Source organism: Paraphaeosphaeria sporulosa (assembly GCF_001642045.1).
Source record: "Paraphaeosphaeria sporulosa strain AP3s5-JAC2a unplaced genomic scaffold CC84scaffold_1, whole genome shotgun sequence".
Lineage (NCBI taxonomy): Eukaryota > Fungi > Ascomycota > Dothideomycetes > Pleosporales > Didymosphaeriaceae > Paraphaeosphaeria > Paraphaeosphaeria sporulosa.
In genome coordinates this window covers 4,031,946-4,054,718 of record NW_017253360.1, presented here as the reverse complement: position 1 = coordinate 4,054,718, position 22,773 = coordinate 4,031,946, and the positions used below count along the sequence as shown (strand labels likewise).

General features: G+C 54.0%; 11 protein-coding genes across 11 annotated transcripts; 9 read left to right on the top strand and 2 right to left on the bottom strand.

The window, feature by feature from the left end:
• The first annotated feature begins 217 nt into the window (after nt 1-217).
• CC84DRAFT_154807 (uncharacterized protein) lies at nt 218-2,399 on the top strand. Its single transcript, XM_018185391.1, has 2 exons — nt 218-2,246; nt 2,315-2,399. The coding sequence occupies exon 1, from the start codon at nt 384-386 to the stop codon at nt 2,223-2,225; it is 1,842 nt and encodes a 613-aa protein (XP_018043008.1). The 5' UTR covers nt 218-383; the 3' UTR covers nt 2,226-2,246; nt 2,315-2,399.
• On the top strand, nt 2,310-2,731 carry CC84DRAFT_154680 (uncharacterized protein). Its single transcript, XM_018185390.1, has one exon. It carries the CDS (start codon nt 2,402-2,404, stop codon nt 2,621-2,623), a length of 222 nt encoding a protein of 73 aa, XP_018043007.1. The 5' UTR covers nt 2,310-2,401; the 3' UTR covers nt 2,624-2,731.
• A 1,651-nt stretch (nt 2,732-4,382) lies between these two features.
• Nucleotides 4,383-4,950, top strand: CC84DRAFT_134491 (uncharacterized protein). The gene has a single exon (XM_018185385.1). The coding sequence runs from the start codon at nt 4,496-4,498 to the stop codon at nt 4,886-4,888; it is 393 nt and encodes a 130-aa protein (XP_018043006.1). The 5' UTR covers nt 4,383-4,495; the 3' UTR covers nt 4,889-4,950.
• Nucleotides 4,951-5,949: 999 nt separating this feature from the next.
• CC84DRAFT_1171324 (uncharacterized protein) lies at nt 5,950-6,270 on the top strand (the record flags this gene model as incomplete). The annotated part of the gene is made up of 1 exon (XM_018179905.1): nt 5,950-6,270. The coding sequence occupies one exon, from the start codon at nt 5,950-5,952 to the stop codon at nt 6,268-6,270; it is 321 nt and encodes a 106-aa protein (XP_018043005.1).
• A 1,934-nt stretch (nt 6,271-8,204) lies between these two features.
• Nucleotides 8,205-9,194, top strand: CC84DRAFT_1080429 (uncharacterized protein; the record flags this gene model as incomplete). Its single annotated transcript, XM_018173894.1, has 1 exon — nt 8,205-9,194. The coding sequence occupies one exon, from the start codon at nt 8,205-8,207 to the stop codon at nt 9,192-9,194; it is 990 nt and encodes a 329-aa protein (XP_018043004.1).
• A 271-nt stretch (nt 9,195-9,465) lies between these two features.
• Nucleotides 9,466-10,256, bottom strand: CC84DRAFT_1183237 (V-snare-domain-containing protein; the record flags this gene model as incomplete). Its single annotated transcript, XM_018180677.1, has 3 exons — nt 9,466-9,969; nt 10,023-10,136; nt 10,194-10,256. 3 exons carry the CDS (start codon nt 10,254-10,256, stop codon nt 9,466-9,468), a joined length of 681 nt encoding a protein of 226 aa, XP_018043003.1.
• Nucleotides 10,021-11,421, top strand: CC84DRAFT_134499 (60S ribosomal protein-like protein L35). The gene is made up of 5 exons (XM_018185386.1): nt 10,021-10,517; nt 10,670-10,681; nt 10,743-10,807; nt 10,865-11,014; nt 11,062-11,421. The coding sequence occupies exons 1-5, from the start codon at nt 10,515-10,517 to the stop codon at nt 11,201-11,203; spliced, it is 372 nt and encodes a 123-aa protein (XP_018043002.1). The 5' UTR covers nt 10,021-10,514; the 3' UTR covers nt 11,204-11,421.
• Nucleotides 11,422-11,508: 87 nt separating this feature from the next.
• Nucleotides 11,509-13,851, bottom strand: CC84DRAFT_1159919 (phosphomevalonate kinase). Its single transcript, XM_018177362.1, has 2 exons — nt 13,216-13,851; nt 11,509-12,708 (listed from the first exon to the last, which is right to left on the bottom strand). Exons 1-2 carry the CDS (start codon nt 13,488-13,490, stop codon nt 11,592-11,594), a joined length of 1,392 nt encoding a protein of 463 aa, XP_018043001.1. The 5' UTR covers nt 13,491-13,851; the 3' UTR covers nt 11,509-11,591.
• Nucleotides 13,852-14,136: 285 nt separating this feature from the next.
• On the top strand, nt 14,137-18,869 carry CC84DRAFT_1159918 (uncharacterized protein). The gene is made up of 2 exons (XM_018177361.1): nt 14,137-14,381; nt 14,469-18,869. Exon 2 carries the CDS (start codon nt 14,508-14,510, stop codon nt 18,375-18,377), a length of 3,870 nt encoding a protein of 1,289 aa, XP_018043000.1. The 5' UTR covers nt 14,137-14,381; nt 14,469-14,507; the 3' UTR covers nt 18,378-18,869.
• Nucleotides 18,870-18,914: 45 nt separating this feature from the next.
• Nucleotides 18,915-21,156, top strand: CC84DRAFT_133935 (uncharacterized protein). Its single transcript, XM_018185383.1, has 3 exons — nt 18,915-19,364; nt 19,423-19,448; nt 19,518-21,156. Exons 1-3 carry the CDS (start codon nt 19,194-19,196, stop codon nt 20,764-20,766), a joined length of 1,446 nt encoding a protein of 481 aa, XP_018042999.1. The 5' UTR covers nt 18,915-19,193; the 3' UTR covers nt 20,767-21,156.
• Nucleotides 21,157-21,474: 318 nt separating this feature from the next.
• On the top strand, nt 21,475-21,932 carry CC84DRAFT_1212152 (uncharacterized protein; the record flags this gene model as incomplete). The annotated part of the gene is made up of 3 exons (XM_018182427.1): nt 21,475-21,517; nt 21,580-21,836; nt 21,894-21,932. The coding sequence occupies 3 exons, from the start codon at nt 21,475-21,477 to the stop codon at nt 21,930-21,932; spliced, it is 339 nt and encodes a 112-aa protein (XP_018042998.1).
• Nucleotides 21,933-22,773: the final 841 nt, after the last annotated feature.

Below are 22,773 nucleotides of genomic sequence, written 5' to 3'. Positions count from 1 at the left end.
CTGCACACCGCTTTGTGGGCCAGGAATACGCTAAAAAGTCAACACCGCTGAGCCGCGCGCTGCGTACAGAAGATTCTTTATTGGAGTTGCAATTCCACCTTTGATGCGCGTCGACCCTGGTACGATCACGCGACCTCGCACTCGCGTTCTTTTGACGAGTGTCGCGCCCGACACACTCGGTTGGTGAGAGGCGTGCTGCGATTACAATCTGTTGACAGACCAGGTGCAGCCCTATATACCGCAGTTGCCTAACCTGCATCAGCAGAGCCTTTCTTGGGAACGAGGAACAGCATAGCAGGATCCGTGCTACCCTGTCACGTATTACCCCATCTTGTTTTACCTATTCTTGTGTAGCATCAATCTTTGAGGCCGACACGCCGAGGATGGATCCGCTTCGCTATCGTAAAGCGTACGAGGCGATGATTCATGTCAGCCAGCTTTTGGAGCACCGTTTGAACAATGATCCGACATCCGAAGAGAAGAGCGAACCAGATGCGGCAGGCAACGGAGTAGCGTTCGAGATTGAGGATCCGGATAGTATGGAATGGACACCTACCGCCACTGGGACGTCGACTCCGCCCGCTGGATGCGGACCACCGCCATCCACCGCGAAGCATATGCGCCATCTTCTTCCGGATGCGGGCGAGGGGGAGTATCAGATCGAGGACCAGGGCGACAATACTGTGCTGCTGTACAAACTCCAAGAGGGCACCGTGATGGACGAATGCATAGACAGACTTGTGCGCGACTTGCCAGATGTTTTGAGCTACGAGAATGCGGCTGCATTTACGCCTTCGACCATTGAAGTACCCAAGGACTTTGGCCTCCAGCTTAGCATCTCCATCAACCACCATCTGGCTCAGGTTGCAGATCGAAAGGTTCTGGAGAAGTACAGGCGCCTCCTTGGCCATCGGAAGGACTCTACGAAGCGAAAGTCGGTCAGGCTCGGTTTCGATGCGGTTGAGCTAATCCAGAACCAAGCCATCAAGTTTCCGGAGAATGCGCCAGTCAAAGAATCTACACTTGACAACGAGATACACCCCATCTTTCGTTTAGAAAACTTCCATGGCTGCTCGGATGCAATTTACGAGGAGTTGAAACCAGCTCTTCGGCTAGCTTCCCTGTTCCTCTTCTCGCGGGGAACCTTCACCTTCTGGCACACGCTTGTGTTTGGCGACAGGAAGCAATGCAAGGAGACTTCGGAACTGTATGGCCAGCCTTGTGCTCGCATCGTCGAAGATGTAGCATGGTCAGAAGAGAACGCTGGAGCGTTCAGAGACTTCATGGATAAACAGGTGGATACTGTCCACTTCATGTTCCATCGGGAGCCGCTGCCGCCTGACCCGGCGTATGCGTCAATGGGGCTGGTTGCCGATTACAAGAATGGGATCATGCGGAAGCTGAACGGAAAGTGCCACACCAGCCGGATATGCTTGCACTCGGACTTCTACACCACGGCGAAGAAGCTCAGTCTATTGCAGTATCCCGAGCCGGCGATGGTATTACGCTTCAATTTGTTTCTCGCTGTTTGTCTCGCGCACGAGATGGCCCATTTCATCGAAGTTTCCGGACCGCACCACGACCATCCGCTCGGACAACCCGAGGTTTTCTTCAACGACAATAAGTGGACTGAATCTGGTATCGCGTTCGAGCTAAAGGTGTTTGGCGGGAGGTTACACCCGATCTCATCACGTGTCGACTGTGGACTAGGTCTAGCTGTTCTAAACTATCCACTCAGGGAGCTGTATGAAAAAGAAGACAACGTCCTATACACCCTGCCCATGGACTACATCACGAAGCTGCAGCAGAAGGAAACCTGGGACCGGGACTTCAGCGAGGCCGATGCCGCCGTCTTCCACGTGCCGCGCACAGGCTGTCGCTCTATCGAGATCAACGGCATCAACCTCATGATCTGGGAGGACGAGAAAGACGTTGAGATCTCCGACGATGTCGACCAGCTGGATACCATGTTCAAGCGCAAGGACGATGGGAGCATCATCAAGAACCCAAACTCGAATAACCGTACCCCGAAACGACATGTTGAAGGCCGCCGCTGGAGCCCGTACGGCCACAAACGTAAAGGCACTGCGGAGGCCGTGGAGTGCGTGTCGAATGAGGTCTCACTCGCGGTGGGAGAGGACCAGGAAGCTAAGGCGAACGAAAGCAATGAGAGCGAGGAGGGGACGGCGGCTGAGGCCAGTAACTCGGACGACGACATGGCATAAGGGACGAGAAGCACGGGAATCCGAACAAGCCCGACATGTTTTCAAAGGGTGGAGGGATGTCAGATTTTCAGTGAGGTTGGGCTTGCATACCATTTGGCGTCTTTGGAGCATGTCAGTGTTGTATTAGCATAGCGGCATTTGTGAGCGAAACATCATATTGATTTGGTGTAATAGTAATGAGTTCACACCCGCGGGCCTATGTCTCGCAGTCTAAGGTCGTAATTCCTTTGGTCTTTTCGCTGATGAAGATACTTCCGGCAGTAGTCGCCGCAACCCATCTATGTATCACATTAATAACAGCGCGCCATTGTTCCAGGCTCGACCTTGGATTTCTCCGTTGTCTGGCAGCGCCGATTTTAACTCTGTACAGACCACCTTTCGTATTAATGTCTTCATAAATCTTGTTGCCAGCGATTATTATCATGAGGGCATCTAAGTGCATGTATTCGGAAGTGAATTGTACCGATGGTAGAGGGACTTCGTCAAGGCGAATATCACTCATCCGCGCGCAGACGTCGAACGGAAGATGCAGCGAGCTGAGACAGATATTGGTAGCTCGGAGCCGGTCTGGCTGTCGATATGGTGGGGACGGACTCCTCGGTTTCAGTACGCACTCATGGTGGATCTAGTCTTTCTTGGTAGCTAAACGGTGAATGCCTTGACAAATACAGCATCATGGGAGCACAATTTCGTGCTCCCGTATCTCCACAGCTTTTCGGTTGTTGTACTTCCAATACTCTTTTCTGGACAAATTGGCTCAGCTTTACACAGAAAGGCCAACACATCGAGACCTGCTCTCCTCGGCGCGTTATGGTGTGCTTTCTTCAAAACATGTGTGCTTGCCTAGCCAACCCCAATTGTTCCATGATGCAAGCGCCATTCTAGAGGTCTATGTGTCAATTTCGTCCAGGCTCGACATCCTTGAAAACGTATACTCGTTGATGCCTCTTTGTAGGACTATGTTTGAGTATCTATGATCTTCTGTCATTGTGTGGATCTTTCACACGATCTCTGTCACTCGTGTGCCATCCCTCTGCTCGGTTGCCGTCGCATTCGACCGACGCGATGGCCCATCAGCAGCGATGTCTGTGTCGACTTAGGCAGGTGGTGGCTGTTGGCGGGCGCGCCCTTGGAGCAACTGTCGCCCAAGGCCTTTTGTGGGAGGTCAGGCGCAGCGAAGGTGTTAGGCAGCATGGGGAAGAGGCGGTTTACAAACTTCGATCGTCTATCGTCGAAGGTGTCGTCTATCAAGATGAATTCTTTCCTAGCGATGCTCTTACTTAATGTCAGCGTGCGCATCCTGCTTTCTCCAGTTAAGGTTACTGCTGGATATGTCATTTCGATCACAAGGTCACTTCTCCATACCATAGGTACATGCTATGCATGCAATCTACAAGAGCGACATGTGGGATGAATCCTTATAGAAACTTCGAGTGTTTTCTTACCGCATTTTCCTTCCCGGGGCAACGCGGTGTACCCCAAGTTTTGCGTGTGTACAACAATCCTAGGCGACTGCCATCCATGTGAGCTTCCGTAGATGCGTGAGGCTATCTCAGCCCAATCTACTGCACATTACGTCCGGAGTAACTCATTGAAAACATCATCTTCAATCTTCAAAGCTATCGAAAACCCTTGGTGGTTGGTCTCGCTGTGCTGACGGGCTTGCTTGCACGCGAGCTTCCGCCGCCCTCTCACCTTCACCACTGCTACGATATCGCCCTCTCCAGAAACCTACTGATTACTTCGTTTGCTTTGCCTAATCAGATACGCCATTAAAGCTTCACCTCGTCGTATAAGCTTCCAGATCACGCCTCTAAGCCTGATTAGGCTCTGTCCGCCGCCTTCACCTCGACCTCGCTGTAGGCACGGGGCACCCGTGACCTGGCACGCTAGTCGGCTCGCACGGACGCCACCGCGTCCCGCTGGGTATATAAATTCCGCCTGCCTCTCCTGCTCCCTCTCTCCTTCCCTCCACACACCTTCCACTTCGAGCGTCACGATGTATGACATCAAGTGTTGCATTTCGAGACACATCCTTGGCATTCTTTGACCTCATCCATCATCACTGGTCTTCGTCATCATGCCTCCTTGTCGAGTCAGACCTGGCCTCACTCACTTCGACCCCCATCAACCTTGACCGCACCTGACCAACAACCTTTATTCATGTCGACCACCACTCACGTCCACCTTAATCAACAACACTCTCACTCATATCGCGGTTCATCGTTCATGTCGGCCTTGACCATCAACTACCTTCATTGCCTTCCGTCATGAGCAGTCTCCTTCCTTGGTCAACCACCTTCTTTGTTCATCAACTCCTTTGGTCACACCCTCTTGTATCATGCCGATACCCCTTCTTGCCGGTCCGACTCGACAACCACCACCATCTCTCCCTACGAACCGAACAGTGGAAAGCACTGGGCACCGGACATGGCACCGGGCCATGGACGCTCTCCATCTGCGGATGGTCCAGCGTTGAGCTCGATCGGATACAACGTCATGGATACTGGTACAGGGTGTGGTTCGAGGCCACAGGGCCCCTTGCGCTTACACATGAACATGGCTATGGTTGGCCAGAAGACGGAGGGAATGAGCGGTTCGCCACTAGCCTTACCAAACATGTATACCCGGTTCTGTGGCGGCTTCGGCTCAGGTCAATATAACTTGGTGTAGTGTATGGGCTCGGTTGGCGCAATTGTCGAAGGGCATTCTCAGCTCATGTTGCAGACCGTGTGGAATCTGAGGGCTCCGTGCCTGGCCTACCTGCAACCTCTCACCTGAGACCCCTAGCGGCGTTGTATCCTTCGATGCCTGGTGCTAGCACGCTCTTGTATGGGTGGATGGTGAATGGTGGCTTGGAGTTTGGATGGTTGTTGGGTAATTGGGTTGATTTGGTCTGTTCGTGTTGGATACCTGTGGGTCATTGATACGGAATAAAGGTCGGTCATTGGTGTTGGACGTTGTTCGATGGCTTCGATATTCATTGATGGAAGGGATTGGGTGCTGCTTACTGGTGGTCAATGGCTCGTCAATGGCCCTCTCATAGCACGGTGTTGCCTTGCATGTAGCCTTAGGGCATCAAAACCAGTCAAAATAATCTTCTGTTTGGGCTCAATAATGGTCGTAACATCTGAAGCCCAAACAGAATGATGATGTTATGCAGCACTTTGTCGACACAATCGAGTTCTAGGTACACGAAGATCAGACCCGCGAGATGACACCGAAGATTGGTCGTATATTTACGCCGGAGCCGTTCCATCTTTCTGAAAACACCCTTGGTGGTGCGAACTGTGGAAGTATTGGGTGATGATACAGTTTCACGAATTTGGAATTGCTTTCGTCAACGCTTGGGGCTCGGTGATGTCTTATACGCATCTTGATAACGCGGCAGGAGGTGGTGGTCACAAAAAGTTGATGTGGAAGGGTCTGGACGTAATCGTCGGCCTGCAAGACCCAAAGAAATTCTTCATAGGGGAGGCACCTACCACACCTGATGACTGCGTCAAACGAACGCTTTGCCCTTGCAATGGGCGCATCTGCTGCTGCTAAGTCGACTCGGAAGAAGAGAGGCCTCTCTATGTCCAAGAAATGTCTGAAGGAGGTTTTCCGAGCCGGCATCTGCGAAGCCAACGGCCCAAAGAACATCCGCGCTGTAGGTGTATAAAAAATCCTTGAGCATAGTAATTGGGAGTACGAGCTTGACGAGAAAGCGGATTCACAGAAGATGTACAAGGACATTGGCGGGAAACCGAAACTTGCACCCAAGAAGCAGCTCTCGGTCAACAAGTGTCTCGGTCTCATTCGCGATCTCCTGCACGCTGAAATGGTGGAGGATTCTTTCGACTACTTCCGGATGCTCCGCCAATGCTGGCGATTGCTACGCGCTGCAAGTGTCCCTTGTCAGGACGGCCTCATCCGTATCTATGGGCCAGACTACATCGAGAGGGAGAGCCAGCGACCCTTCGTTATTGGCTACGTTCTGATGTGGGCATCTTCGGCCCAAGAATTGGGCGATTTGATGCCTTCGAAGCGACCAGGCGTGTAGGTGACCAGTCAGGTGCTGGAAGATACTAAATTCGGGGTTAAAGAGATGATCGACAAAAAATCCCCTTCCAGCATTCCCTAAGAGACAGTGTTCCAAGTGACCGCGAAACTGTATCTCCGCTTCATGTGCATTATATGCATCGATCGAGCAATTTGCATATTGCAGAGCCCCTGGAACGTTAGCCATGCATCTTTAGGTCTTCATGTGTGCCCACATCTTCCTCGTCCACGTCATCGGCGTCGCCTTTGGTAGATATCCTTAACGAGGTGATTCCAATGAGGCCACGGTACCATATAGCCTGGGGCGAGCAGCTTCTTCTCAGGATCATGTCGCCATAAGCTGATCGTGACTCATTCATTTGCGCTACTTTCAATCATTTCACGCCGACGCTGCTAAGTGCTGGAATCCACATCAAGAAATATATCGCCAATGTGATGATCAAGAAAAGCACCTTCGAGGTCGGGAAAATTTCATGCTGATGTGAATTTCCAATTCTACAATTTGTGTTAATGCAAGTCGTTGTTGCTTGAGATGTTGGCTTAGCTCTGTCGGCCCGCGACTCATATCGGACACATGGGGTCATTCAACCCATAGACTCCAGCAGTATTGCCCCAATATTGGACATTGTTTAATCCCAAGGATCTTAAATTGGGTGGAAGACTCTTATGTGCATCCGGGGGAATCACTATAGAGTCACTGCACTGTCGGACTCATCGGATGCCTTGGGGGAAAATAATGCGTCTGGATAGTCCGCTATATGTTTGTGCTCAACCACCATCTTCACTAGCGGTTTGTGTTCTGAAATGCCGGCCGAGGGGAGTCTCCGCAGGCATTCCTGTTAGCTCAAGATGTTCAAAGCCGGGCAAATATTGAACGATTGCGGATTGTTATCGAGAAAGCTGCACTCAAGATTCGGTGCATGTTGTATGCATATTGTAAGGCGTCACTGAGACCCTGAAAGTCATATTCCCGGCACTGCTCAGTCGGATCCTTCCATTGCCGTTCTAGCCGTTCGTCATTGAGAATCTTGAGACTTCCAAATGTGCGACAGTCGCTCTCGGTGAGATACTCCACTAATCGCCCGGGCATGATCGCAACTCCAGTGAGAGAGATCCATAGGCGGCAAACTTGAAGAAGCGCTGACGGCCGGTAGTTGGAAAGTCGGAACACGGTTCGATTCATGGTGTTCACGCTCCCACCCGAAATGTATATCCATGCGATGTATAATACGGACGCATTCTAAATCATGAGAAGTCGAGATCGTTAAAGGTACTAAGCTGACTTCGAAACCGACGGTGAGTCTTTTCAAATTCGCAAGTGGGAGTAGATCGAGATCTTGGCTCGCTGCTGGAAGACCAACATGATGGACAAAGGGCAGTGGAGGAATTGCATGTTTACTGGACAAACGATATTGGCGCTGAACGATTTCGATAGACTGTAGGTTCTTCGCAAACAAGGCCAGTACCGCCAATGTAGCCTCCAAAGCGGCGTTGTCATGCACGACAAAGGACTACACCCGCGTCATGAAATCTCTGCGAGTGAACATGCAAAGTAAAGTCTTGCGAGGCGGCACCTTTGTCGGAAGTCTATACAGATTACCGGGTTCATATAGACAAAGGCCTCGAATTGACTGTGATATTGTCGAGACGCGTATCAAGCTGTATAGGTCGCCGCTCGATATCTCCGTACACATCGCCTCGAGCATTTCATTTGCAAGCTTTACTAGGCCCATGCTGCCATTTTGGGCATAGACAGGCCCAGCTGTCCAGATGTTGCAGCGCTGAATTGAACCATGATCTTATTGTGGCCGATCATTGCGACGTGATGGCGGGGCGTCAGTGTTCACGCGACGCCAAGACTTGACGCTCATGCAGCTTCCAATTACCGGTACCTGGCGAACTTCGAGAACCCTACCATCCTACCTGCACAGCACAATGCTACAACCACGGATAGCCCACCGTTTTGGACTTTCCCTATCTAAAGCGACGCCAATTTACACACGCAGCACATCACTCCTTCAACGACCGCGAACCCTCCCCGGGCGCCAATTCACCTCCGCATCCACCCTCCGCAAACCAGCGCAACCGTCCACGCTGCCGAAAGATGAAGAAACCTTCGTCCCCCAACCCCTCGGCCGACCGATCGGCTTCTCCGCACCCCCTCATCCCGGCGAAAACAGCGGCTCCGCCAAGGTAAAAAAAGACTACAGTGGCATGACGCTGAAAGAGCGTAACCTCGCGAAGCGCGCGGACCTCGTCGAGAAATGGGGCACCAACTACTTCCGCGACTTCAAAAACATCCGCAAGTACCGCGAGGGCAAGACCTTTGTCGCGAACCCGCGCATCTTCAAGAAGGATGTTGCGATGTACTTTCCCAACCTGCACGGAGACACGCTCGAGGGGAGTGGCAAGGATACAACGAATGTGCTAAAGGGCAAGGTCAGCGTGGTGAATCTGTACAGCAGTGCGTGGGGCGAGGCGCAGGTCAAGACGTTCACGGGAACGAGTGAGAACCCGGCGTTGCACGAGATCCTGAAGGAGAGCGAGGGCGTGGCGCAGCAGGTGGATATTAATATTGAGGAGAATACGCTCAAGGCGTGGATAGTGCAGATGTTCGCGTGGAGGTTGAGGTTGACGAGGAAGAAGGAGGACTGGGGGAAGTATTTCGTGGTGAGGAAGGGTGTGAGCCAGATGGTGAGGGAGAGTATTGGGGCGCTGAATGGGAGGGTCGGGTATGTGTATCTTGTTGATGCGGATTGCAAGATTCGGTGGGCTGGGAGTGCGAATGCGGAGGGGACGGAGAAAGACGATTTGGTGAAGGGACTGAGGAGATGTGTCGAGGAAATTAGAAACCCTCAGGCAACGTCGAAACCGAGACTCGTCCTGAAGAACGGGGGTACCCATAAGACTGAGACTTCAGCGTAGGGTCCCACACACCATGAGCTAGTGCATTATACGGACGGTCTGGCAAGAGCCAGTGTTGTATTGATAGGGATGATTTGATACCAGAATCCCAAGAGGGACATGTAAACATAGTTGTACAACAGAAACGGGCAACTGCCTATGCCATGACTCCAGCGCACATTCATGAGGATATCTGCGCGCTCCAAACGCCTGACCAAAAATCAGACCCAGTATGATACGTCCCTCGGTCATCGCGCAAGGTCGGCAGAGATGTCATTCCTTCAGTCATCGATCACCAGAACCACAGCAACATTAGGAAACAGAAGGCGATAAAGCCTCCTAAAACAATCCCGTCTCTCCGCTTCTTCGCCCCAATCCTGCCTATCAAACTGTTAATCCCCGGCACCTGGCTCGCAGCGCCAACTATCCGCCTATTGATACTCGAAAGCGTCTCTCTCTGGATCCGGAAGTTGTCGTTTACAGCGTACGCCTGGCTCAGCACGTTATCGGCCATGCTATGCGAGTTGTCGATCCTTCTCCGTTCATCCAGCATGTATTCTGCCTCTTCATTCTCGGGGTTCGCGGAGCGGTACGCATCGATGTCTGACCGGACGTTGGAGAGGAGGTTGGCTTTGTTGCGCGCATCGGTGATGGTAGATTTTAAGCGGGAGAGGTCGCGGCGGTGGTCTGATAATATTTCGCGGTGGCGGGCGAGGTTATTTTGTTTTACGGCGGAAGACGAGTGTGCGGATTCGGAGTCGAGGAGGCGGGAGAGCTGGCCGACGAGAGCTTCTCTCTATGGTAGGTGAGCATGGTGTTGAGAGTGTGAACTTGGCAGGGTAGTTATACCTTTTCAAGTACTTCCTCGAGATGTGATTCTGTTCGGACTTCTTCGTCTGATGGTTTTGTGGGGATATTCGGAGCGTTGGCGAACTGTGAATAGGTGTGGAATAGCGACTCTGTCTGCATCCCTCGTTAGCTGGTCATGGCCGATAAGTCCGCGGGGAGTGAGTGTCGGACCTGGAGCTCGAGAGCGCGTGCTTGCTGGCGCAGTTGTGCCCATCCTCCACCGGTCGAGGACATGGTTTATTGTTGCAGAACTTCAAAAGTTGAAAGGCGGGCAGTTAGTTGTGAGTGCACTCACGGGACGATGCAACGACACAGCCACGAGGATGTCGGCAGGTCGGCGCCAGCCAAGGAAGGCACGGCCAAGGAAGGCACGGGCCACCCACCCCCGTTAGCGAGCCCGCTAGATTCGCACACTCGATCGAAAACCTTCTGAACGACGACACGCGATAGCCCATTCCCACACCACCCGGTCATACTAACCACACAGACACCATGGTACGTTCATTTTTTCTTCTTTACCGGCGGAGGAGATGCGCATTGCGGACAATGTCTTGCGCAGCCAGTGCGAGAGCCTGCTGTCCCGCTGCCTATCCGCCAAATTCTGCAACATCTCCCAAACAGAGCCTTTGCTAACTCAATGCCTTTAGTCGTCCAAAGTCGTACGTTTTTCCGCGCTCAAACCCACCGCATCGCTCGAAGCCATACTCACAGCCGCTGCAGAAGACCGCTACCCTGTGGAAGAAGTCCAAGGAGGATTTGAGCGCCCAGCTCACCGAGCTCAAGTCGTGCGTCACCCGATAACGACAACGCTACAACAGAGACAAAGTGCTGACGGATCCCAGCGAGCTCATCCAGCTCAGGACTAGCAAGGTCACCGGTGGCTCCACCAAGCTCACCCGCATCCATGATGTCCGCAAGGGCATTGCTCGCGTCCTGACCGTCATCAACGCCAACCAGCGTGCACAGCTCCGCCTCTTCTACAAGGGCAAGAAGTGCGTCTCCTCCACCGCCACGACCCCGCTCGCTCTAACAGTCCCAGGTACACTCCCCTCGATCTCCGATCCAAGAAGACGCGCGCCATCCGCCGAAGGCTCACCTCGCACGAGGCCTCGCTCGTCACCGAGAAGCAGAAGAAGAAGCAGACCCACTTCCCCCAGCGAAAGTACGCCGTCAAGGCATAAGCGGGCGATGATGGTTGTTTCTTTACGTTTATCAATGAAGCATTGCATGGCCGGGGCTTTTCCAGCTAGCACGATCCAATGTACCCTTATACCATCGTAGAGTGGGAGGGCAGGCGATGTGGTGGCGGGTCTTTAACGGGGCGATCTTCTACGGGAATGGGATGGCGTCCATGTCAAGATCAATGAAACAAAAAGTTCATACCACCTGGATCGGAGTTCGTGCTGTGATGTTCGTTTGGCGGGGCCAATTCTTTTGCTCGGGATACATGGATGCAGCAGATGCACCACAACGACACAAATAACAGTGATCGAGTTCCGGCCTGGTACTGATACATTGTCAGGACCACATCTATACACTATCGATCATCCCTAGCCTCATCTAGTTCACTCACGACGAAGTGATCCACTCCCGGTAGATGACCACATCCTCCCTCCTCACACCAACCATGTCCTCCCTCACGCCCAGAATACCCACCTTCCCAATCGTAACCCCATCCTCGCTATGCCCATCAACCTTCCACCCCTCAACCACCTTCCTCAGCTCCCCAATAACCTCCTCTTTATCCTCGAGCAGTAGCACAATAGCATCATACCCACCCGCGCCAGGCACAACACCACCCACGACGCCGGCCACCGCCGAGCACGCATCCAAGAGCTTCGTCTGCTGCGGCGGCTCAATCGGCACACCGCTCTCCTTGCTCATCTCCCTTATCAGCTTGCGATTCGCCTCAAAGATTCCCTTCAGCTTCGCGAACTTCTCTGCTCCTGCCTCTCCGCTGTCTTCAGTTGCGAGCCTCGTCAACTCCGCAGCAAACGCTTCATTCCCGCTCTGCAACTCACCCCAAATCCTATCCGCCAGTTCGGGGTTCTGTTCGCGCCACTTCAGCACCGTGCGCACCATCCCCGGCGTCTGGCTCCCACAGTCGACGTCGCACATGACGAGCCGCAGCCCCCTTGGCATTTTGACCTTGGCCTTCGCGATCTCGACATCCCAGGAGTCCCCCTCGACGAGAGAGCGCAGCTGCGCCGCGAAGCTCGCTGCACCCGGCGCTGGGAGGGAGGATAGCAGTGATGGCGAGAACCGCCGATACAAGCACGACCCGTACACCGCGGATGCAATGTCGAAGCCGCTGCCCACCTTGCCCTGCGCCGCGCAGTGGCTCGCCTGGCTAAGGTTGTGCAGGACGCTCTTCCCCTTCTCGCTATCAACATCAAACGCCTCCTTAGGCAGGTAGTAGCTCAGAACCGCGGCAGTGAAGGCAGTCACCAGCGCGGCGGAAGATCCGAGGCCCGTTTTGTGGGCGTCCGGGAGCGTGACGTCGAAGTTGAGGAAGCGGGAGGACGGGGAGAGGGGGGACCCCGGGTTGGAGTAGTAGGCTTGGTCGGCGAGGATGCTGATTGAGGAGGGTGGGATGGGGGTTGACTGCAGGGTGGAGATGTAAGTCAGGGCGTAGGTGAGCGCTGTTTCGATGAAGGGGTTTTTGTTGAGGGAGGAGGTGTGGGAGCTGGTGTGCGGTCAGTCAAGGTGGGCATATTCACGGGCTGTTGCCAGCCATGATATAACGGAAATGAAAGGCTGTATTAGGAGTGGTATATGGTCTTCATGCTTCTCAGGAGCAATTCATGCTTGTCCGTGATGTTGAAGGGTAGCGCACGTGATAGGACAAATAAGGAAATTCCCGAAGTGAGATAAAAATTGATGTAATTGATGCCAAGGCATGGAGGGGCAGGAAGACAACGATGGGAAATCGAAATAAGAAAGGAGCAGAGAAGAGAAGGGGAAGCAGATGAAGTGTGGAGTCTCAAAGTGGACAAGGAAGAGAATAAAACCAATACATGGGGGTGGCTCGTCCTGAGGCTCGCTGAAAATACTCCAATTGAGCAATTGAGACACAACTGCGAAGTGTCATTTCCTAGGAAATTGTTTCTCTGAAGGAAGATGTAGAAAGAGAGTATGAGATTGCGAACATTGTGAGATGGAAATGTACAACAAAAATAGAGAAGTGACGTACGCTCGCAATTGAGTGACTGCAATCCCACCATCACCCTCGGTCAGTCTGTAGCCATACTCCCAAGCAGCGTCCCGGAACTGCGGGCTCCTCACGATAATCTCGCTGAGAGTGACACCGCTCTTCGTCTGGATGGGCTCAATTTCCACGTGAATCCGTGCGTCGAGGCCAAACACAAGCGCGGTATATTTTCGATCCAGCACGAGGTAGCCACCCGCCACGAAGACCTTGCCGGGTGCGGACACAGCCTGTGGCTGAAGGGCGAGACTGGACGACATGGATGATAAGGGTGCAATTCAACTCGTCATGAACCGTCAAAGGGATCTGGCGCAAGGCGGCGTCTCGGGGTGACGGGCGGACGACCAACACAGAGGGCGAGGCGAGGCGAACAGGCTGCGGCTACGTGCTGAGATGTACCCAGGGCATCCCTTTTTTGCGCCGCCTGTGCGCTCCGCTGCGCTGGCCCACGACGGTGTCCCAGTCATGCCTCGCGTGCCTTTGTTAATCAGATTGATAAAGCAGGCCGGTCGAGGCGCAGCTGCTGGGAGTGCGCTCCGATCTATGACACTGGCGCGCAGCTTCTGGTCAGTCATCTGCCCGTCGCTCCCGCTGTGTCAAGCCTCATTGCTCCAAGCGCAAGGCGGGGTGCAGCGGCACAATGGCAAGTGAACCGGCCTTTTATCGCAGAGGAGTCAGAGGCATCGTCGTCGCCCCTGGCTGTCGGGCCCGTCGTTTCTTCCGCCGCCGACCAAATCCACTTGGCCGGTAAAGCCGAGTGCGATCAGGCCTCGGGGCGATCACCCAGGGGCTGCGACGTTCATCGGCTAGGCTGCATACGGCTAGGCCTGGTCAGCACGAGAGAAAATACCGGGATGTTTTTGAGGTGGTGACGACTCGACCAGACGGGGAGCTTCGAAAGGCTTCCGCGAGCTTGCCAAAAACTGCCTGTGCCCACGCGCAGGCTACCGTTGTTCTATCCCAGGCCATCTCGCCTCTGTGTCTTCCTCCCACACCTCACCACTCACCACTCACACATCTTGTGCCTGATACGGGTCGGCACATCTCGCGATTGACCCTCCCCCACGCTTTCCCTACCCTTCCACAGCGCGTTCTTTGGCGGCCATTGTCGTCAAATGAACCTGCAACACCGACGCGCCCTGAGAATAATAGTGAGTCACGCCTTCCTCTGGTAACGCGCTCGATGCGCACGCCTTCCCATCCCAACACCTTCCGGTGTCGCGTGCTGACCGCCGCAGTCTCACCCTTCCAATCCGAAGGGTTGTTCCGTCTCCTAAATGGTCTTTAAGAGCTTTACCCTCGCGCGCCAGAGTCTTGCGAAAGGCTTCACCCACGGATACGCACAGAGCGTCGTCGCGTCAGTCACCCAGCAGAACCCCCTTGCAACCTTCAACCACGACCGCCTCCGCAAGGCAGGCGCAAACAAAAACCAGCATGCTTTCGCATCTACATCAACCACCAGCGCCCTAAAGGCGCTTGGCGCACCCGACGCGCAAGACTCCGGTCTTGCCGCCTACTACGCTGCATGGCAAAAGCACCGCAATGTCGAGGACAAGGAGTGGTCGCAGTTCCAGTTCCGCAAGCTCATCGAGTGGCAACCTTCCTCTGCAGGCACGAAGAGCCCCGCGGAGGCTGAGAGCAATGTCATCGTCGAGGAGGGGGATGAGGATGCGGACGTCATTCCAGCACGCGCCGGCGTGACCCGCGCCTACAGCACCAGTCAGATCGACGATTTCAGAACCATTGTTAGCGATGAGCAGGTCGAAGAGATTGCGTTGTCGCAGGTCGACGAGGCGATTGCGCAAGAGGCAGCCAAGATCGAGGCGTTGCGGTCTCGAAGCGGCACGCCCGTCTCCCAGAAAGAGGTGGCGATTGAAGAAACACCATCGGACGTCGACACTCTGGTGAACTCGACTACCCTAAGCCGCACCGACTCAACCATTGCTGTTAGCCCTATCGAGGCGGTCGATGCCCACATTCTCCACCTTGAGAAGCTTGCTGAGAGCCAGAAGTATGGCGACATCCCTGCCGTCTTCGAGTCTATGCTCCGCTCCGGCGTCAAGCCGTCGGTCTCTGCATACAATGCTCTCTTGTCTGCGGCCATCAATCTTCCCAAGAGCAAGCACCAGGTCGTCCCCAAGGCCCTAGATGTCTACTCGGACATGCTCCGTCGCCGTGTCACTCCTGACACCGCCACTTACACTACGCTCATCGAGCTTCTTTCCGACCGATCGTTGGAAGTAGTATCCACGAAGCAGACCCTCGAAGAGCACCGCCTTCGCTTCGGTGGGATGGAAGAGGAGGGCAAGTTCATGCTCAACTCCAACGAGACTGACTACGCCATTCTTGCAGAAGACGGCTCTCTGTCGATTGCTGTCCGCCTCTTCGATGCCGCTATCAAGGTGGAGTCCGGACGCACATTCTCCGAGAAGACTTACCGCATGCTTGTTGCTGCCTGTGCCGAGGGCGCTCGCGTTGAGGATATGGTGCGAATTTTTGCTCACATGGAGTCTCGCGGCGTCATTCCAGCTGCGGATATGTTTGTCCCTATGATTCATGCCTTCGGCCGGTCTGGCGATCTCCGCAGTGCTGTTGAGTGCTACGACGAGTACAAGGCTCTCGCCATCTCCAATGACAACGGCAACATCGCTCTCTCCCGTAAGGACAACGAAGTATACGCCGCTCTCATCAAGGCGTACGCCATCTGCGGCCGCATGGAGGGTGGCTGGAAGTTCCTGTCCAAGATTGAGAAGAACCTGACTACTGCTGAGGAGGTCATCTCGATCCGCGACACTGTCAGCCTCAAGGCGTTCGTGCCTGAGTGGCTAAACAAGGGTGCGTTCCACGACGCTTTCGCCCACGCTGCTGAGCACATGAGCCCGCAAGCACGCGAGGTTGCCATGGCCGCTATCTGCATCAAGGCAGCCGACAAGAACATAATGGACGTTGCTTCTGACGCTTTCGACGCACTGCCGGCCGACGTAGATCTTACACGACCTGCCATGGCAATGGGTGCCATGCACATCCGCAACGGGAACATTGAAGCCGCTGAAGTGTTCTGGAGGATGCTGGAGCTTTCTCCTACCAAGCCTTCCTTCGTCGAACCCACCGCCATGCACAGCATCGCCCTCATCGGCAGCGGTCAGGCTGACCGTGGTCTCCGCCAGGGCCGTCAAATGTTCGCTCGCATCCGCGACTCTCAATCCGCCTCTCAGCAGGCCAAGATGGAGGTTGTGGAGCACATTGACGAGGCCATCGAAGTCATGGGCCAGTTCATGATAAAGCGCGGAGTTATCCTCCCCGCACGAGCTAGCATGGAGCTCATGTGGACTATGATCGAGAACGGTGGATTGGTGACCCCCGTTGCTCATCACTTACTCGCTGGTATGGGTCCTGAAGCTGTTGCTCAGCTCAGCTTCGAGGACGTTACCCTCCTTATGCAGGTCCAATCTGGAATCATCCTCAACTCTACCGAGGTCGACATTGCTCACGCCGCCCGATTTTCCCATCTTCTTGAAGTTATTACATCGTTAGGCGCGCCCGTGAACAAAGCGACATCCGGTTTAGTGGAGAAGGTTCTTGTGAAGCTTGACCGAGGAGACCTCCAGCATCGGTGGTACAGCTATAAGCATCCGGCTCCGGAGGCTATCTACTCTCCGGCGTCGTTTGCTGCATATCCCGTGCCGCCTCCTGCACCAGTGGTTGCTCCCACCTTCGAAGACTCCTACGATCCGTATGCCGCTACTACGGACAACAAGGGCTCCGTGTCCATCACTGAGCTCCTCGAGAAGACCCACGGACGGTCTGCGTCACACTTGAACGAGGCTCTGATGAGGTTCAAGAATATGCGCCGTGCTGGACGACACCCTCGTTTCTTCACGTACGCTAAGCTCATCACTGCTGCCGCGAAGGAGGACCGCTTGAACCTCGCCCACGACATCCTCAACCTCGCCAAGCAGGATGTGCCTCTGCTTCCCCAGTACCGCATCGTCCGTTACGGCTGGGTTACGATCTTGGACGCAATGGTTGCTGCTTGCCTCACAACTGGTCGCCGCGATCTCGCTGCTCAGTACCATCAGGATCTTCTCGAGATGGGCGCTGCTCCTACCGCCAACACTTTCGGTCTGTACATCACCACGCTCAAGGAGTCTACCAAGACCTTTGACGAAGCTACCGAGGCCGTCAAGATCTTCCTCCGCGCCAAGACCGAAGGTGTCGAGCCCTCGTCCTTCCTCTACAACGCTCTGATTGGCAAGCTCGGTAAAGCTCGTCGCATCGACGACTGTCTCTTCTACTTCTCTGAGATGCGCAACCTCGGTATCCGCCCCACAAGCGTCACTTACGGTACCATCGTCAACGCCCTTTGCCGCGTAAGCGACGAGAAGTTCGCTGAGGAGCTGTTTGAGGAGATGGAGACCATGCCCAACTACAAGCCCCGTCCCGCGCCGTACCACAGCATGATGCAGTTCTTTTTGACTACTAAGCGCGATCGAAGCAAGGTTCTCTCCTACTACGAGCGTATGCGTGCGAAGCGCATTGAACCTACCACGCACACGTACAAGCTACTTATCGACACATACGCCACGCTTGAGCCCGTCAACATGGAGGCCGCCGAGAACGTCCTTGCTCAGATCCGCGAGGCTGGTGCGATTCCGGAGGCAGTACATTACTCTTCCCTGATCCACGCCAAGGGATGCGTCATGCACGACATGAAGGGCGCTCGCAAACTGTTCGACACTGTTCTTGCCGACTCTCGCATTCGCCCGCAAGCCTGTCTCTACCAAGCCCTTTTCGAGGCAATGGTCGCCAACCACCAGATCGCCGACACTGAGCCTGTCCTCCGGGACATGCGTGCTCGCGGCGTGGAGATGACGCCTTACATCGCCAACTCGCTCATCCACGGTTGGGCTCTTGTGCACAACATCGAGAACGCGAAAGCCATCTACGATGCTGTCTCCGAGGCCAAGCGCGAGCCCAGCACCTACGAGGCCATGACGCGCGCTTTCATGGCTGTAGAGGACCGCGCTTCTGCCATGGCGGTTGTCAATGAGGGTCTCTCCCGCGGCTACCCCGCCGCTGTTGCTGGCAAGATCCTCGAGCTTGTGGGGGGCGGCCGTGCCGCGTCTGCTGCTGATGTCGCTGCTTAAATGCATCCGCCATCGGCTTCCCTTCGGTTCAATTCGATGATCACCTGAGTTTAGAAGAGCAATATTTCCTTTGTAATCCTGTTTTGCAACGGCCACCTTACCGTCATGCCCCTGCGACGCGCCTCGGACGACACGATGTCTCTGATGGTGTACTGCAGCTGGGCACTCGCTTCTTGTGCTTCAAAAGTCGCTTTTACCTGTTTGTTCTATTTAGCCTTTCCTATGTAAAAGCGACGGCGTTGATGGCGGCGGTGTAAGGATGGGATGGGAAGATATCCTGATACCCCTTCGGAACGGTGTCGGGATGGTGTACAGTAAGATGGTTTTAGCCAGGGCATTGCGTTTACATTGCGAGCGGGAGTCTTTTCCTTGTGCGTAGCGTGTATAAATACCCGAGCGATACCATCTCCTCTCTAGACGGTTGGGGTGAACTGGAAGATCGTGGCATGACGAATGAGCGTTCATGCTGGTGTTCAGAACATACATAACACGAGAAAAAAATACAACAATTGAAATTGTGCATATGTTCATTCGTGTTGATGTGAATGTGGATAACGGGGTTGGTTAGGAAACCGCGTCACTATTGCGTACACGATCCGATAATCGAGTAGAATGACTTGTCCTCTTATTTATCAGTGGATTTTGGTAAAGACAGCTGAGAGTTGTCGAGGCACTTGCAGGGTTGCATTGTGCTGCTCCACTAGAAATGACACCGAACGTCGCCCCGCTTAGCCGCGGCATTCAGCCCACTTGCCTGTTCATCAAGAGCAAAGCGCGAGCGAGCTTCTCCCCACCCGCATACATACTCCCACCACCATGGTCACGAATATGGTCAAGTCGATCGCGAACCACGACTTGCCCAAGCCGCCTTCCGGCAAATATCCCGCCAAAGCTCATTGTCGTCGCGTGGCGGCATGGATAGCAGAGAACGGCGGGCCCTCTAGCGGCGTTATCTATCTCCAGGGACAGACGCTAAAAGAGCATGAAGTAAAAGCCCCATCGTACATGACTGCAATGCGGGCGGCGACGCTAACCGTGGTTGTAGGATGACGATACAGAGATGCATTTCAGGTAAGTAGGAGCTTCAAGACTCTTCACGCCGTTGAGACATAGACACAGATACTGACCCTGTCCGACCAGGCAACGGCGCCACTTCTACTACCTCACTGGATGCGAGGTCCCGGACTGCGGTTTTGCATATGACATTGCCTCTGACAAGTCTACACTATGGATTCCCCCGGTCGACCCCAATGTAGTCATGTGGGCGGGCATGCCGCTACTGCCAAAGGAAGCCTTGGAGAAGTACGACATAGATTCCGTTCTGACCACCGACGAGCTGAAGTCTGGGAAATCTGTGCAGGATCTACTCAAGAAGCCGAACGAGACCCTCTTGGTGATCAAGGACCGCTTGGATATGGATATCTTCAACACCGACAGTGTCAAGCACCTCCAGCCAAACGTCGACTACGAGTGGGCCCGCCGCGGCATCGAGCAGTGCCGCGTTGTCAAAGACGAGCACGAAATCGCCATGATCCGCCACGCCAACATCATTTCCTCCTACGCCCACGAGCAGGTGCAAGTCTCCGTCCATGCAGCGTCCAACGAGCGCGAGCTCAACGCACTCTTCATGATGCACTGCCACGCCAACGGCTGCAAGGAGATGGCCTATGGCTGCATCTGCGCGGCCGGCACAAACGCCAGCACCCTCCACTACGTCCACAACAACCTTCCACTCACCAACAAGCTCAACATGCTCATGGACTGCGGCGCGGAGTACAACTGCTACTGCGCCGACATCACGCGCACGTTCCCACTCAATGGGCGCTTCTCGCCCGAGAGCCGCGAGATCTACGCCCTCGTTCTAAAGATGCAGACTGAGTGCATGGGCATGATCAAGGCGGGCGTGCTGTGGGAAGACGTGCACATGCGCGCACACAACATTGCCGCCGCCGGTCTGCGCGATCTCGGTATCCTGAAGAAGGAGCTCTCCGTCGAGCAGATTCTGGACTCTAAGGTCACGACAAGGTTCTTCCCGCATGGGCTGGGTCACTACCTCGGTATGGATACGCACGACACCGGCGGCAATGCGAACTACGAGGATCCGAATCCGTATTTGAAGTACCTCCGTGTGCGCGGGAAGCTGCCTGTCAATGCGGTAGTGACGAACGAACCTGGTATCTACTTCAGGGAGTTCCCGCTGAAGCAGGAGCTCAAGGACGGTGTGTGGAAGGATGTCGTCGATGAGAGTGTCTTGGATCGGTACTGGAGTGTGGGTGGGGTGAGAATTGAGGATGACGTTGTGGTGAAGGAAAATGGGTGTGACAATTTGACAACTGTGAGTAGCAAGCTGGAGGATATTGAGGCGTTATGCGGGACGATCGCCCTCTGAGTAACATTTTGGAGGGATGCAGGGGGGTGTCCGCACGTTAGTGAAAGGACTCTACATGTGAGTATTTGAACATCTGGAACACTTCTGGGTTACGAAATGAGCATCAGTCGACATCGTAGGCTCCGTTCTTAATGACTGTCCCTCAAGTAGCTATGACCAAGTGAGCCCAAATATTCTACGAGAAGACACTGCTGTCAATTTTCATGAGTCTCGTTGCTATTACCCTCTTTGATCACTCGGCGACCTGTTATAATTGTTATGTACTTAGCCTTCAGGCTAAAATACCGTCCCCGAAGAGTCCGAAAAGGAGCAGTAGTGTGGTCGTAGTGGTGTAGATGCAGAGCTGATTCCATTATCAAGGGACGATATAATGGGTGTCGAAACGTGACCACGTCACGCAAATCAGCACGAACCACTCTGCAACTCTCGCCGAGCTAATCCCTCGAGTGAAATCTTCGACCATGAGGTTCGCCCGTGACCCCGAGCGTTTGCCCACAAGTTTCTGGCCTTCACCGCAGTAAATTGATGATTAAACTGTGACCTCGATCACGTAAAGTCGCTTTGCTAGCGCCTAGGGAAACCCGTGCTGGGTGTATATAATACCAGCCTTGTCGCCCTTTCTCTGAATCTCCAAACACTTGATCGAATTCCCACCTTGCACAGACTTGGCCTCGACAAACTCTCAGAATCATAACGACTACTATCAAGATGAAGGCCACCGCCATCATCCTGGTCATCAGTACCCTCTTCGGTACATACCACATCACACGAACACCTCACTACTGTTTTATACAAACGTTGACATACGGATAGGCTCCACCACCCTCGCTTGCCGCTGCGCCTCCTGGGGCCTGACTCTCTACTACGACTACCAAAACACCAAGGACTGCTGCTACCAGCTTAACGGTGCATTCTACGACGGCGACCCCAACGGAAAAGAGTACGACTGTCAGGCGGCGTCCATCTCCGAGAAGCTGAGCTCCTTCCACCACTGCTGCTGGTACAAGGACAACAACATGCGGGGTGACTGCAAGTGGCCCGGCAAATCGACGGTCATAGATCGTCGTGAGGTAAGTTTGAAGGGGGATGTGAGTGATGTTGGTGGTGCGTATACTAATTGTGGGCAGGGGTCGGGATCGATGGAGAAACAAGAGCTGGACTCGTGATGGGTAGAGTCTCTGCTTCTTTGATCATCGAATATCAATCGCCCGACTGCGCCGATAGCATCTTCTGCTGGAGCGCCTCATCATAACGGATCACGGACATGAAATCGCACTGGTGTTCTTGGGGACCTCGAGCCTGGGTACACAGGATAGCCTCAAACTTTTGGTAGAGTTCGCGGTTGGTAGATACAATGAATCATACCTAAACCCTGGACCTTTCTAGTAATATTTCAAAACTAACTGTTAATTATGCATGTCTAAAACCTCTAAGGAAATCATATGTAATTTCAAGGCGCGTATCATCACACGTCCCTAACACCGCTGGATAGACACATACTCCGCTTCGCCCGATACAACACAGCTCCCACATGGGTGATGAAAGTGGTCTGTTTTAGCATGCCCACGCATGAAGCAGGAGAGCGCGACATGATAGATGTCTACTTGAACTTTTAGCTCTGCGACTCGACAGTCGACGGGAACGTGAAGGAAGGAAAGGGGGAGGAGAGAAGGGCGTTATACACAGACTCGAGAGGCGGACACGTGAGAGGTTATCATGTGTAGGGAGCGAGGACAGCTTGTAGGAGAGAGCCGGGGAAATCTCGAGGGCGTTTACTTGGTGATGCTCACACAAGGAGATGGAATGGAGTGGAAGGATCAGTGAAGCGTGGGTTGATCCGAGGGGTTCTGCGGGATGCAGATGAGCAGGGTTGGTATAGCCAGAAGTGTAATACAAAAGCGTCGGAGGGGGAATTGATGTGATGAGATTGGTAGAGCGTAGGGTAACCTTAAGCATTTTACACCATCTGAATATAGTATAACCTGCACGGGCAAACTTACAACGCAA